Source organism: Echeneis naucrates, chromosome 10, assembly GCF_900963305.1.
Source record: "Echeneis naucrates chromosome 10, fEcheNa1.1, whole genome shotgun sequence".
NCBI lineage: Eukaryota > Metazoa > Chordata > Actinopteri > Carangiformes > Echeneidae > Echeneis > Echeneis naucrates.
Genome location: NC_042520.1, coordinates 7,803,261 through 7,819,169, shown reverse-complemented (window position 1 = coordinate 7,819,169; position 15,909 = coordinate 7,803,261). Strand labels below are relative to the sequence as shown.

Below are 15,909 nucleotides of genomic sequence, written 5' to 3'. Positions count from 1 at the left end.
AATACGAGACACAGCTCAGACAGCGGACTTCTGAAAGTTCATTCTGAGTAGGAGAGAGAAACGGGAGTTCTTGTCTGAGTGAGAGAATTTAATGGGAAGAATATCAAGGGGAACTGTAGAATGAGAATTATGAAAGGAATGGGTTTGAGAAAGAAAGAAAGTGGTGGACAGGAAGAAAATGAAAAGAAAAGAGAAAAAAAACTCTTCTTCATGGAAGGAGAAACCATAAAGGCTACACTGACTGTGGGCAAGTCAGTAAGAGAAAAGAGTAACAGAAAACCTGACAGAGGCATTCAAAGAATAGTTGTATGGCTGTGTGCACATGGATAATATATGTGTGTGTGTGTGAGAGAGTGAGTATTTGTCTGTTCATCCTGTGTCCGAATGTGTGTTTGATGAGGCTTCCACCGTACTGGTTGTTGCTGCAGGATAGTGTGCGTCAGGCTCCATCAATATGACATGTCTTTGATGTGGAAATACAAGGAGCAAAAGCCCAGCCAGCCTCAGTCCAGTCCCCAGCGGGACACATCTACCACTGTGCATTACCATACATGTGTATTTGGGTGTGCGTGAGACGAGAGAGCGCAGTAAAGAGAGTGAAACGCACACAGCCACACAAAGCACCAAATGCAACTGCACACTGCTTCGGTATTTTTTGAACTCACATGCTGCAAAGAATTAACAGTTTGACCCAAACATTTCACAAGCTAAAGGCAGTATGGACTCTGTTGGGGAGTGCAATCAATATTTGATGTAAATGCTGCTAATAAGCATTTTCATGCCAGTGCTGAGGAATATCAATGTCTTGAGCAGCTGAATTGACACTGATGGGGTTTTTGTTTCTTGCTGTTTGGTATGGACCTGTCGCTGATCCTCGGCTTCAGTTTACGTTTTGGCTGTAGAAATATTTATGCTTTTATGATTTTGCAATTATTTTATCCTTTAGAGTTAATTTTCCAATCTGACCATTTAGGCGTTCGAGAGAGGGGTCATTTTATATGAAGCTCAGTCTGGCACTCAAAACTGACTGCATTTGAATTTTTGGATGAAATACTGAGGTTCAGTTTCACTAATAAACGACACCATGCCATATGGTGCTGTTCATGTGAGATTGGTCCTGGAAAGGGATTTTTCTTTGGAAGGATCATTTTTAAGACTTTTTCCAAACACATTTTTTAAAAAGGTTTACTTTTGCATCCGTGTTTGACATCTGAGTGTTCCCAGAGTAGTGGATTGAGGGGGAGGAGGGCAAATGAAGTGAAAAAATCAGGTTTACACCAACATGGAGAGACAGGCAAGCAACAGGAAAGATGGAGCGATGGGCCTTTGTGTGGCCTTGGTGCTAACCTGGACTGTGCCATCACAGCTCTGCTGTGGTGAACACTGGCTTACAGAGAGTTAATCAAACCAACCTCCCCTGTCTTTCTTTCAAATCCTTCCTCAACTCCACAAAGGCCTTTTCCCGCATACACACTTAAATGAAGACATATTTAAGTGAACACATATATCACACACATACCAAACAGGCACAAATAGATTATTAATTATGCACACATGAAAACAAACAAACAAAAAAACCGAACTAAAAAAAACAAAAAAAACAAATCCAAGCATTACTAACTTGGATAAGGACTCAGAACAATCCCCCAACATACACATGGATGTCTACCAAGATGTCAGAACAAACGAACTACAAAAAATTATATTGTAGAAAAACAAGGGTTTTCACGACACACTGGCAGATTGCTCAAAGAACAATATCTTGAAAAGTGTTTAGCCCTGACAATCACAGGCCACATGCTGTACCACCAGCCTGTGTATGTTGCCAAGGCGACGGCATATGAGCACTAATTGACCATCACAGTCCCCATAACACCAAGAACAAGAGGCTTCTGCCATAGAATTTAAATATTACATAAAGAAACAAAATACAATCCCAATTATGCCTTTCTGGGGATGACAGTAACATAGTCTGCATTTGTTCAGTAAATTTGGAAAGCCCTTATGATGCACAGATACACATTTTTAATTTGTGTTTAATATGTGTGTTCTAATGAATATTATTATTATTATTATAACTATTAGCAGTATAAAAAGTTTTACACAGTTTTTCCAATTCACATTTTTTCTTGAAAATGAGTAATTACTTGTGACATTCGAGGTGTGCGCATTCTTTTGCCCCAAATGAAAGTGTGTTTCATGTTTATTGTGCTGCCTCATTCAATTTCATGCATTTCTCTGTTGGATCTATTTTTAGAGATTTTGTCGCAATTTTATCATATCTAAAAGAACTGATGGTCTGAGCTTAGAAATTGCCAACAATGTCACATTATAGTGTTGTACTTTCACAGATATTATTAGATTAGTGCCCTGTGCTTTGTCTGCATTTTGCAGACGTACATATACATATAAATGTATAAGCTGGAGTATGCTATATGAATTTTTGTCATCCTCATCCCACCCGGAGTGTTTGAGTCTTGGAGTTTCTGAGCGCAGTCTCCATGAGGTCAGTGGCTGCTGTGATAATGCTTAACTGATGCTGGCTGTCAATAGCCATTCACCAGGAGAAAAGTGTTCCGCCTGTTCAGTAAATTACACAGTGCGACGTGAGCTGCGAGGTTCAAAACAACCTGACCCCACTGTTGTTGGAAAAAACAATAGAACAATGACTGCAATCAGCTTTTCCAGAAACCATCTGTGTCATGCTGCTGACTACAAAACACCTTTCCATTACTCCAGGGCTGCAGCTATTAGCTCACCATGCTATTGACTCCAAAGTGAGATGGAGAGGTTATTGTAATGGCACATTAGATTGTCTCTGACCCTTCTTTGTCCAGTGTTTTGTTTTGTTGACCTTGATATAGATGGGCTTTTTGAATCCGATAAAGCTTCTGAAGTGATCATTTCTCACAATGGCTTGTCTTTTCACAGATGAACATATTTGTGAAGTGTCATTATACTGCAGATTACAATAGCGTTTAAATCTATTTTTCTGTGTTAGAGATATGATTTTCTCCTTTTACCTTGACTCTGCCTTTCTCACGGCTTCTGCAAGCATTCCCGGGAGCAGTATGAAAAACTATCCACCATGCATAAGAACATGCAGAAGCTGTACGAGAGCATGGGCAGCTATTTTGCCTTTGACCCCCACTCTGTCAGCGTGGAGGAATTCTTTGGAGAACTGGCCAACTTCCGCATCCTCTTCATGGTGAGTATGGATTTTGTCATTTCTTTACATGTACATGATAAGTCATGTGTTTACGGTTTCTTCAGAGGAGACGCACACACCAGAAGCCACCACCTACACATGCACATGTGTAGGTCACATCCATTTACACACTTGCTTGATATGCATGGGGTGTGGCTGAGCTGAGAACAGAATCTGAAACACATGCACACAACTTTAATCAGGCTTTGAGGATGTACTGACAGATGGTGAGGACATCTTAGGACATTAAAGTACGGATGAAACTGGATCATATAAGAGATATAATATTGCACTTTCATAAAGTTGCAGTCTCATAAGGGGCAGATTTCCAAATGAAATATGAAAATCAAAGCAGATATTGTGGCATTTTTTTCTTTGTCTCAGTCATGCTTTAAAAACACTATATCCTTGACTTGTCATAAAGCAATGCCATTTCTTATAATTTTTCTCCACGCTTCAAACCAAGATAACTGCAGGGACATCATCAGGGTTATTTTCTCGCTTAGATCTCCTCCAGGACCAGAGAGGACATTATCCAACTGCAATCTGTAATCGGTTTCCTCTCAGTTGTATGATTTGTGTTTTTGAGACAATTTGTTGCAAGTTTCACTTCTCAGGGTTATTTCACTTTCCTCATCTAAAAATGCCAGATGGTTTTCGGCCAGAGAAAGTGCAACGTGATTTCTGCTCCTTTATCGCGGTCTTTAAATTCTGTTGGTTGGCCCTGACATGCTTTTCAGTTTTGCTTTTAAATTCGTACACTTTTCTCTGCAGGAATATAACCGTTCTCACCTGCTGTGTGACTTCCTTCCTTATGGTATCTTTTAGTAGGTCATAATGCCACTGTGTCTGCCAGAGGTTTTTTTTCCAGAATCACTGACATAACCTCTTTTTGTTACAGAAGTCTTTCTTTTGCACTTTCCTCAATGCCATCTTGGTCTCCAAGGTTGTGAAAATAGGTCACTTCTTTTTTTTGTCAATCATGTTTTTTCATAGATAGTTCTTTCATAAATGTATTTAAGATATTTAGTATTTGGTCCAATAGCATTACAGTGATTCCCAAACACAAACAGACTGGGTGTCTTAGAATATGAACAAAAAATACATCATTTAATAAGTGTGGCATTTGTGAGGACTCTGAATTTAAGCAAATGCTGAAATGAAATGCTCTGAACATTTAAATCTATCATAGGTAAATTTATTTATTTATGAAATTTTACAAATTACTGATTTTAATGCAAATGCAGAGTAGGAATGTGTAAATTCTAATGTAACCTATATAATTAGATGTTCCTCCCCTTACATGTTATGTGTTGTACCTCCAAAGGGAAGCCAAAAAAATCTCCTTCACATTTAAATTAGTGCACTAACTTAATGACATAACTTTTTGAAGTAGATACATGAACATGAACTTCTTCATATTTGCACTTTTTTCAGATTAAGAAACTTCTATCACTGACGTGGGAGCTGGAAGAGAAAAGACAAAGTTATAAAACAGATTAGAATATATTATTTTAAAGATGGAAAAGTGAGAACAGGAGAACGTCTGAGGTCGGTCTCTTACCGATAAAAGAGGCTTGCACAAGCTCCTTAACCTGTTTAACAGTTTCATTAGCTTGAGGCTGCTTGTGTGTATGCAGGTGGACGTGCTGTCACCACAGGGCATCGCGGATATGTGGGGATTTTGTTGGAGCTAATAAGTCTCAAGAGAACTTGGGAAAGTAGATAAACTTGCACTTTACTTTCCACCAGAGCATTATTGAGTGTGGTTGAGAAAAAGTTTTTACATTTTACAAATGATAATTTGTAGTTTTGGATAGCCTCTATAAAACATGTATTTATTTACTTAGTGAATTTCAAGAGCCAAAGTAGAAAGAATTTACTTAAATTCAAAATGTCTCCCTCTTCTTAGTTGTCCAGATAAAGTGCGGTCACTGAAAACAGTGATTAAAGCACATTGGGCAAAACAGATTAGAGTGAGAGGTGATAATGCCAGCAAGGTAAACACTGCATCATCCCAGAACAAAGCACAAGTTCGTTTTTCCTGACTAGACAAGTGTGTTAAACATTTATTCAAACATCTTTACCTTCTACAGTCTATCCATCCCTCTTGGCACTGCCCCATTCCTTGTGTCATGATGATGACACGGTGTCCAGAAGGCACGCTCTGACTATTCACAATCTATTAGCATGAATCACAAGGTCCCCTTGTCTGAATCCTTCTCCTCTCTTTCCTCTGATGCCCATCTGAAACCAACTTTTCATTCCCGCTGATCAAAGAGCATCAGCACACAACACAATGCTCCCTCAAGGATTCCAGAGTTGCATATCAGAGTTGCAGAGTTGCATCCACCCAAGAAAATAAATTATTCTCTCAAGCAAATAGCTGCATATGAATATTTTATTACTGATTTAAACTTTCCTGCTATGAATAACGGGGAGGAAAGTGAGTGGGGGTAAAGTGTTGTGCTGTGGTTAAAATGGGTGGGGGGGCTGGTTATAAGTTAATGTATTCATATAAAAACAATCCTTTAATCACCATATTCTTCAGATATTATTTATAGTTTTGGGCTCTTCAGCTGTGCTGACAGAAAGGCTAATCCTATCTGCTTGCATGGCAGAAGAATCAATGGCAGTTTTGACTTAAATGTTTTTATTTTCTTCCTCTGCGGAAATACCCGAGCTAGCTTCTTTGCAGTATATTGAAAACCTGTTTCTTAGCTTTTCTTGTCAGTGAGGAAATCTTGGAGAGATTTCTGGCTATAGATATTGATCTTGACAGTGTTGGCCTCCATGAACTTTTCCTGATTTGTTCCAAAGGACATATCAAATGGGGCAGCACAGTGGCATAGTACTTACCCGACAACAAGAAGGTCACAGGTTTGGCTCCCAGGCCTGGGGCATTTCTGTGCAGAGTTTGCATGTTCTCAACGTGCCTGTGTGGGTTTCCTCCGGGTACTCCGGTTTCCTCCCACCATCCAAAGACATCATGGTGACTCTAAGTTGTCCGTAGGTCTGAATGCGAGTGGTTGTTGGTCTCTGTCTGTCTCTATGTTGGCCCTGCGACGGTCTGGTGACCTCGTCAAGGTGTCTTCGCCCAATGCAAGCTGGGATTTGCACCGGCAAACCCAGCAACCTGGAAACAGATAGAGATGAATGAATGACATATCACATGAATTACTATGGCTTCCTGCTATTAATAATTGAAATACCGCCCACACTTTGACCATTTAACCTCTTCATATATGCCCAAGAATGTTAGTTCTACATGGAGATGTTGAGTTGTTTGACTCAAAGCAAAACATCTGTTCTAACTCCAATCTATGTTGCATTGCCCTGTGTAATGCATTCACAGCACAAAGCTACTGCAGTATTACAGAATTCCATTGCAATGCAGTCAACCTAAATTGCTTTCACTAAAAAGCTAGTGCTTAATGCACCCGACCAACATGAGGCATTTGAATAAACGCATTGACAGACAGTCCTCACAGAACTGAATGTAACTGATAAGAGAATCCATTAACTCTACTTTCCGACTGTTTCATTCTCTGTTGCTCCCTCACACCCGCCCCATTGTCTTTTATTTTATTCTGTGCCCAAATAAAATATTATTTGATTTCAGTGCATGGAGTCAGTATTCGAAGAGTCCAACAATTTGTTAATTTAATGGTGCTGCCATATTCTGAAATAGAGTATGAGTGAAATGCAATCGCAGGGTCTGTATGTGTAATCCTGACTGGGAGCATGGGAGATGAGGATTTTTCCATTAATGAGTTATCAAAGCGCAGCAGATGGGCTGGGATGAGCTAACAGTCTTCCTCGTTGATTGAGTCACTTTCTAATAAGACCAAAAGATTCCAGATCGAGTCCACAAAGAAGCAAAATAGCGCATCTAATAGATGAGAATGATAATATTTGTGTTTTGTGGGTGGGCGGGTGCATTTGTCCACTTTTGAGCCCGTTTGATATTTCTAAAGCTTTCTAATTCCTTCACAATATGACAAATTATCGTAATCATGCTGCTCATGCTGACAATGATGCTCTGACAGTACTATTCCTGCTGCCTTCCAGCTAAATCACTGTTGTGTTTCCCCAGTATTTTTACTTACTTTTGCATGTCAAAGTCATTAAAATCTTTGCACCACATTTTGGAGGTCACCTATCAATATGGGAACGCATCTATACCACAGAGCAGAACCATCACAATCTGTAACTTTTAGAAGCCACCCCCCCTCCCGGCACACAGTGTAACAGATGGCTAATAAACACATTTGCTGCTTAAAGCCCAGGCACTGTAGTGTTTGTAAAATTCAAATGAGATATAGCAGTGGCACTCTCTGTGTGAGATCAGTGGTGCGACAGTTGGAAATACTCATTGCTTCCTCATTGGACTGGCACACTTGTATGCATGGGAGGGAGGCCATGCTGTGGGAGATGTATTGTGCTGTGCAGGGTCAAGAAAGAACAGCAAACGTATTTCATGAATTATTGAAAGAACACACCTGAAAAGGGAAAATACTGCCTGGCAGTGTCGGTAGGTTGAACCTCTGGACTGCACGGCATTCTGTTTTTCTAGCCAGGTGTAGATAGATGAGTATTTAGAATATCCAAGTTAGACACACTAGAGGCCATGAGTGTGGCACCTGAGTAAGAATGTGCTGCTACAAAAGTGTTGTTGACAAACCAACCTGGAGATCGGGTGCTATTCATAGTTTTCAGTCACGTGACACATGCTGACCCCTGGAGGGCAAAAAACCAGGTCCAAGATGGCGGCTGACACTGGAGACGCCAGAGAACAACAACACAAACCTATTAATTTCCAAACGGTTTCAAACCACGAATATTTAGATAATCTCTGTAAAGAAGAAAACATAAGATAAGAACATAAGATTAAACTGCAAGTTTTGGGCACTTGCGACCCCCGCCGCCCTATTTCAGCCGTTAAAAACAGCTAAGTCCCTGCCAGACCTCCAATTCAGCCATGTCTACTTTTATCTTGTGGAGAATCAGACGGTTATAAGTATTTTCAATCTGGACGGGTCAATAATGCTGCCGTTTGGGAGGTGAAGGACATGAATTTCTTCATTGTCAAAGCTAAGGTGAGTGCTAGCGTTGGCTAACGTTGATACGTGTCGTTAGTGTCAGTTCACTCCTTCAGTCAGCATTCTGGGGCATTAGTGACAATTCATGAATATTTTGGTTTGGTTGACAAAGTCCCTTATAACATGAATCTAATCCCAAATGTCAGGTAAACCATTCCTACAGTTTAAATGACCCACAGTTGACAGCTGGGCTTGCTGTGGAGAAAGAGGGATCGGTGGGATTTGGCCACTGCACCTGTATGGCAGGTTTTAGGGGAAGTGTGTTCACATGTAGGTGCCTTACGCTACGCTTTGCTAGCAGCTGTGAACAAACCTTACCTTTGATGAAATGTTCACTGCAAAGACGTGTGAACTTTAGTGGTTCGCCATTCTTTGCCCTCCTCAGCAACAGAGGCACGTCTTAAGGCACCTATCCACAATCTCCACCTCTCTAGGTTACGACACGTGAAAACTGAATTATGCAAAACCACATGTTTTGATTAGTCTACGAGAATTTAAATATTCCAACTTTAAATTTACATAACCATAACGCATACAACACATGCACAGCAGTTTCCTACTTTCCACCAGAGGGGTTCGGGAGGCAGAGCCAGACAGTAGGATTTGTTTTGTTCAAGGCTTATTAGGCAGAGACCAGGCCAGAGACGACATTGTCATGGTGGCTAATCACAGAGGAACCTTTTGGGTCAGTCTCCGTTTTTATTGCACCTTTACTTCAATTTCTTGTACTGTATTTTATTTCCCCCTTTTCCTCAACTTCACTGACTGTCCGGCTTTTCTTTTGTTAAAGAACATATTTGTATTTGATTATTTCCTTTGTAACCAAAATACTCCCAATAGTGCCGTAGTGCATTTTATTCCTTCATAGCTAGCAGTAAAAATAAGTGAGTCTTGATCTTTTACTTTTTTCTTCTCAATGTTATCTCTACCCTACTCAAAACTATTGCCTTTATTAACTATGTAACAGCAATGATGGCAATCTGTCGTTGCTTTGTTGAAATTGAGTATTTGAAACTGAAATAAGTTCACCTCACCTAAGAAGGTTTTTATTATTATTATTATTATTATTCTTATTATTAATAATAATAATAAGAATAATAATAAGAAGAAGAAGAAGAAGAAGAATAAATACTTGCCATAAAAGCAGTAACAGTAGTTTCTTGCATAATACTCAGTTTCAAGTTCTTCTCACACTCATTTCTTGGTAACACATGCAGTTTTACCAAGAAAATGACCTGACCTGATAAAATCATTTTGGCTAACGGCCAAAGAGAAGCCATAAAAGAAAAGAATAGCAACGGGGAAAGTAAGAAAATAGTAAAAACATATTTGTTACCACGGTAATTAGTGGTGCTGTTTGAATAGAGCAACATAATTACATTGCATAATCATGTTTGCAGTCAAAATTAGTTGTTTGTTTAAAATAAGTTTTGCCAGCAGGAGTTTATTTCTAATCTGCATAATTTATCTTTCAACTTATGCTGTACGTATTGAGCAACGCAGTGAGATTTAGTCCAAAATGAATGGAAGAGGAAGAGGAGAGAAATCATCTTGAGTCATCTGCCACACTGTCCATCACTTTTAACAAAATGTACAAATTGACTGTTTCATCACTGCTGTCAACCACACTCATTCCAAACTGCAGCAAATTGCATACAGTTGAAATACCCTTTAGAACAGAGCAAAGCAATAAAATGTATGTAGATTTTTTTTTTATATAATATAATATAATTTGTGAGGCATTTAACACAAAAATGTATTCATTCTCCCTTTTTACTTGAGCTATTATCTCTAGCATGCTTCTTTCTATCACTCTCGCTCAACTTTTCCATTACCCTCCTCTCTGACTCCCCCTCTTTTTCTCTCATTGCCCTTGTCATCCAACAAGGAGACAGTGACAATGAGGGCTTGTGTCCTTGGACATGGAGCAAAGCTCTACTATTGACTGGCATGATGAGCTGCTCTTTCCTTGTTCCTTCCCCACAATCCCCATAATCCCTCAGTCTTAGCTGCCAACATGACACACACATCAGGACCACAGGGGCATTTGATGGCGGGGGAGGCCCCAGTGTCGCCACTTATTATATCAGTGCACAGACTGGGCCATGAGGTCGCTTGATACAGGCAGACACACGCACATGCATGCGCAGAGGGGATGCTATAGATGGAAGAAGGTGGACTCCAGCATCAGCACACAGGCTCATAAACATGCACAGGAGTGTGAACTCTCTCACACATTCACTACAATGTCTACAATGGGTCCTGTCAAGGGCTGCACCACAGGCCTGCGATGAGAAAACATTTTGTTCTCCCCAAAGGTCACATGGTTGCATCTTCTTCCTTGCCAGCACAAGGCACATTTGTAAAGGCTGAATCCGTTCTGTTGATTATCTCTCTTTCTCTGACTCTTCCCTGACATTTTAGATGGTCGTGAAGAAAGAGGGGGATGATATCTCTTTATTCCCTCCCCAGAGACTGACACATTGCCAATGAATATTTCTTTTCTCATCATGCTATATATATATATATATATATATATATGAAGCATATGTGGGGAAAAGCGCCCTCAAAATTACACACACACACACACACATATATTTATATATATATATATATATATATATATATATTTGCCTTTCAGGCAAATAAGCTTGAATTCTGTTTTTTAAAAAAAGTGCATATACAAGGCATGATATGTTGTTTATTCGAGCAGCCAATCTCTAACTATCAAGCCCTTGTCTGAATAAGAATTTGCTGATGGTATGCTGCTGCTTCTGTACACTATACAGTAGCGAAGACACTAAAAGAGTGGAGGTGGCAAAGCCAGATTTTGATTTTATCTTTCTGTGTGTGTGTGTGTGTGTGTGTGTGCGCGCCTGTGTGTGCGCCTCATCAGGAAGCAGTGAAGGAGAACCACAAGAAGAGGGAGATGGAGGAGAAGATCAAGAGAGCCAAGCTAGCAAAGGAGAAGGCTGAACGCGAGAAGCAGGAGCGCCAGCAGAAGAAGAAGCAGCTGATTGACATGAACAAAGGTATGCCACTTCTCCCGGTGCCACCACAGAGACAGAGACGAGGAGGCAGGTGGGGAGTTACGAGGAGAACAGTAGCATAGAAAAAGGGATTCATGGAATAGTGCTTCACACAGATTTGAACTCAGAAGGAGGAGAATAATGCGTAGGGATACGGGAGTCATCTTTTTTAGCTGTGAGGGAATTTTATACCACCGCCACTGCTGATCCTGATACAATTCTTTCAACAGACAGCAGACAGATTGTTACTTTTAGCTTGTTTCTTCATGGTATATTTTCTGACTTCGACCAGTAAATTCCCTTCTATACTATGTACATGTGTTTCAATTTGCTTAACACATTTAAAACAAGATGTACACATTTTATAATTCTCACCTGGTACCAGTTGTTACAATTTCATGAGAAATTTTTGTCCCTTTGTGAGTTAATCCATCTGGCAGAGGCAGACAAGATCCAGGTCACACATAAAGATCTGTATCTGGGGTGTTCTTACAGCAAAGGTCATGTGCAAGTAATATGACAGAAAATGATCATTCCTCCTGTATGAGAAGTTTTCGGGGACTGTGCTATATTTGTTGCCATGAATCATTGTAATTGCTCTGTTGTCCTCCCGTGATACCGGTAAACCACGTATTGATCAGTGTAAGTTGCAGTTGGGCAGACATGAAACACTGTAAAAGAAACTGAAAAAGAGTGACAGAACTGGATGCTTATGTCTAGTTATACCAAAGACACTGAGTAGAAACTTCGTCTTAAGGGACGAGCAGTCATTGTGGTTTTTTGACAAACAGACGGATTTTCACAATTCACCAACTTCTAAATGTCACCACTAGCCAAGGACCTCTTTGTAGCTCAGCCATATTGGGAAATGTAACAAGACAGTCTTCAGTATGCCACAAACTCTGCTAGATAATTGATGCATGCTATATTTTTTCTCCTTCTTCCCTGAGCAGTGACCTCTTTGAAAGCCTTACTTTTAATAATACAACATGGCTGAGCTGAAGTAGGCTGTCTATCCTTCTCTCTCATTCTGGCTAACCAGATGGAGAAGAGTAGCGAAGTAGGTATGATATTAAATATTTCTGCCAGAGCAGATTTTGATCTCAGTTTCTGAATGCCATAATATGACTCATATGAATAAAACATTAGGATGACATGGGTAACGTTGCCTGCAGCTTTGGAGATAGTAGTGATTGTCCTCCAACCAACTCCTAGCTTGTTGGACTGTCGTGATCACAGTGACCTTGGCAAATGAAATGAAAAACACACTTGATACAATAAACCCAGGGTGCTTTTTCATCTATCAGTCTTCTTACTGCACATTTTCATTAAACCACGAATAGTTTTATTCTGTGATCAAACTTGTTTCCACATAGAATGAAATCAGAAGACAGTGCTCTTTAAATGCATCTTGTGAATGGTATTGGAGCCAGACGGAGGCTGGAGGTTACAGCAACTTGGTGCTGTGCTCTTGTGTTGGTGCAGTTTTTTTTTTTTAGCTGTCCTGTTGGAACTGGCATAGCAGAATATTTAGTATTTTCTTGTTGCCCATCTTTATTACACTTCTGTGCCGACCATGGCTGTGACCTCCTGAAGCGTGGTTTTGGCCATAACTCAAGAATTCCCACACTAATTAAAATAAATTTGGCACCGATGTTCACGTTGACTTCAGAATTTACGGATTTGATTTTTAATATTCAGGGGGGAGCAGTAGCTCAGTGGGTCGGGACCTGGGTTGGGAACCGGAGGGTCACCGGTTCACGAGAGTTGTCACATCAGTATTTCATGCTGATGAGTGTGTTTTCGTTGAAGTTTGATGAAAATCAGATGTGTGTATAGAATTAAATTGTTGTTTGGTTTTTTTTTGCCATTTTTTTCATCATGGCAAAATATTTCATGTTTTATCTAAAGCCTTAAACACTGACAGACAGGCACGGTTGCCATTGGTAGGACTAATGAATAGTTGACCTGAATATAGCATTTTTTTCTCTCTTTTTACAAATCCATTAACATGAACAGATGGAGTAAACATACGGCCATTTTATTATGAGAATTACGTGTAGGTCAGTATCTTATCACTTTTATGGATTCGCTGATTTACTAATTTTAAAAGACTGTCTGATGGATCGCATCATTGTGTTTAATGCAATTTCAAAAGGCTATTTTTGAAAGGGGAGAGATTCTTTTTGTCATTTCACAAATTGTGACCTAATCCTCTTCACTTGCAAATGATTAACAATGAAATGCATATTTAATGAGAGTTTAATTCATTTAGTTTTTTTCTGGGTGGCTCCCAGAGTGGGGAGGAGAAACGGACAGATGCTTTTAGGAAACTGGTTAAAAAAATCTTTTTTTCCACCATGTCCCTGTTTAGAAAACTTGGTATTATGGTCTCTTGCATGCACACTTCTTCAACAAGGCTGATTGATAGATGAGTCTAGTGCAAAGCTAAACGTGTTTTCCTTGTGAAGTATTAGAAATCCTAATTGCTTATGAAATCATTACCGAATCACTCCATTTGTTTTAATTTGCTCTAAGTGGATTTCCATACTCTCTTGAACTGACCAGATGTTCAACATTTACAAAATTACTTCACTTCACTGGAAATAACAGTTGATCACTGTAGAATAAACCCAAACTAATGCTTTTCTCTAAAAAAGACAGAGACAGCAGGATATTTTTTATTGTGGCACATGAAACAATGTCACAACCAACATGCCGAGTGTGTCAAAAGCAAGTGCGTGGTGGAGCATCTGGACTCTTTCTCTCCGACGTATTTGTGTGAAGTAGTAGGCCCCTGTGGCTGCCTACTCGACATCACCAGGGTCAGTGCCACCGTCTGGGGCAAGTGTTGGCACCCAACTGTGTACCCGAGTCAAATCCACTAAACTTTGAACAGAGCAAGAAAGCGAACATGCTGCTTTGTGCTCAGTGCAGCATGGCATAAGGCGCATAGTAATAAACAAAACCACAGGAACAAAAGAAAAAAAAGGTATTTTAACATTTTATTTTGTCCAGGCCTTTCTCCCAGAGAGAGAGAGATCTTGAAGAACTTTGTGTTTTACATGTTTTCTGTCTGTCAACTTTTCTCAGGCCTACTTTATGTGGTATCATTTTCAGGATGTGGATTGTTGCAGTAGCTTGTGTAGCCGTCCTCCCTCCCATATGAATGTTTTTATTGCCAGTATGAGAATATACCGAATGTAGAAGCATATTGGTTGCAGCCCTCAACTTTTACAAGACCTTTTATGAGTGTACCAATAGCCTGCTATCTCAGGTGAATACACACATTAAATCTAATCTGGCTGGATTAATGTGTAACACTGATTTTTCCTGAGTAACCTTAGGACTCAAAATAGAATGATGTGATTGGAACACTTAACTTTTAGAAAAAATCAATTTCAGAAATTTTTCTAGACAGTATTACTAAAATCCTCAAAATACAGGCGGAGGCTCGACAGATGCTATCTTGGTGATTAAGTTTTACCTGCGAAGTGATCATTTTTTACGATATGAATTAGAGCCCACTCTACCCCATCCATCCTTTCTAACAACAGCTTGCAGACGCTAGCAGAATGTAGACGTGCACATTGGGTTGCTTTGTTGGCAGATGATTTTTTTTTTTCCCTGTGTTCTTCTAATACAACATATAACACGTGTAATTATGTGTTCACTTATGTATTCCTATGTCACCATGACTTCAAATTATAGACCTCATTGATAATTAAACACAGGTCTCAGTCATTTTAAAGAACAAAGTGTCAAAAAGTTCTTCACCTGCTTTCAGTGGAGGATAATCAACAAATGACTTTCCATGATAGGTTATCCATTTTCAGTACAGTTTACAATTACTGTTTGTCCTCCTCCTTTCACTTCCAAAGGCATTTCTCCGTTCAGCCTGCTCGGCCTGTTAAAACGAGGTGTCCGTATCTATGAGTCTCTGCAGAGAGCAGTTGGCATGTTGACAATGACGAGCGTGCAGCTTCTATTTATGCATCCTCCTTGTCAACCTTTCACACTTTGAGGATGAACTAGTATATGTTTACATAAATAAAAGTAGGCTTGTCTCAAACAGATAAGCAGCATTCCTTTTCCTAAATAAAAGTAAAGTCAGTTAGTTAAGGCTTTCAGGCTACACTACTGGTTCTAATATGGATTGTATAGTTCAGTACTCTTTACATCCCTTTGCTTCAGTCTACATCCAAGCAGATTCACTTTTAATGTGGTTTTGAGACAATGCAAGTTTAGAATTTGTTGGATAATACACATTTCAGATCAACAGTCACAAAAATGAATCCAGAGAATTAAGGTTGCTTGTATTACCTCTATAAAGTTAACATGTCCTCATCAGGACACCAGGTTCTATCATTATCATTTTTCTTCATCCAAATGTATGTTCCAAAACAACTGTGTCTTGTTTTCTTTACTACTTTTTTTTTTTTTTTAATTCGAGAATCTCTTGTGTGTGGCATGCTAAAATAAATTGACATGTTTTTGTGCAACTTGGCTGACTGGTTGTGGCTGGCGGAGCCCTGTCAGGAATGACAGTGGCAGAGATGTGGAGTGATGG

At 39.7% G+C, this 15,909-nt stretch overlaps 1 protein-coding gene across 2 annotated transcripts in view; it reads left to right on the top strand.

The window, feature by feature from the left end:
- Positions 1–15,909, top strand: part of diaph2 (diaphanous-related formin 2) — a 338,700-nt gene that overhangs the window by 268,204 nt on the left and 54,587 nt on the right. For both annotated transcript variants that reach the window (XM_029511765.1, XM_029511766.1), the window contains exons 24-25: positions 3,044–3,208; positions 11,207–11,342. In XM_029511765.1, the coding sequence (XP_029367625.1) occupies positions 3,044–3,208; positions 11,207–11,342 (301 nt within the window). The remainder of the gene's footprint in view (positions 1–3,043; positions 3,209–11,206; positions 11,343–15,909) is intronic.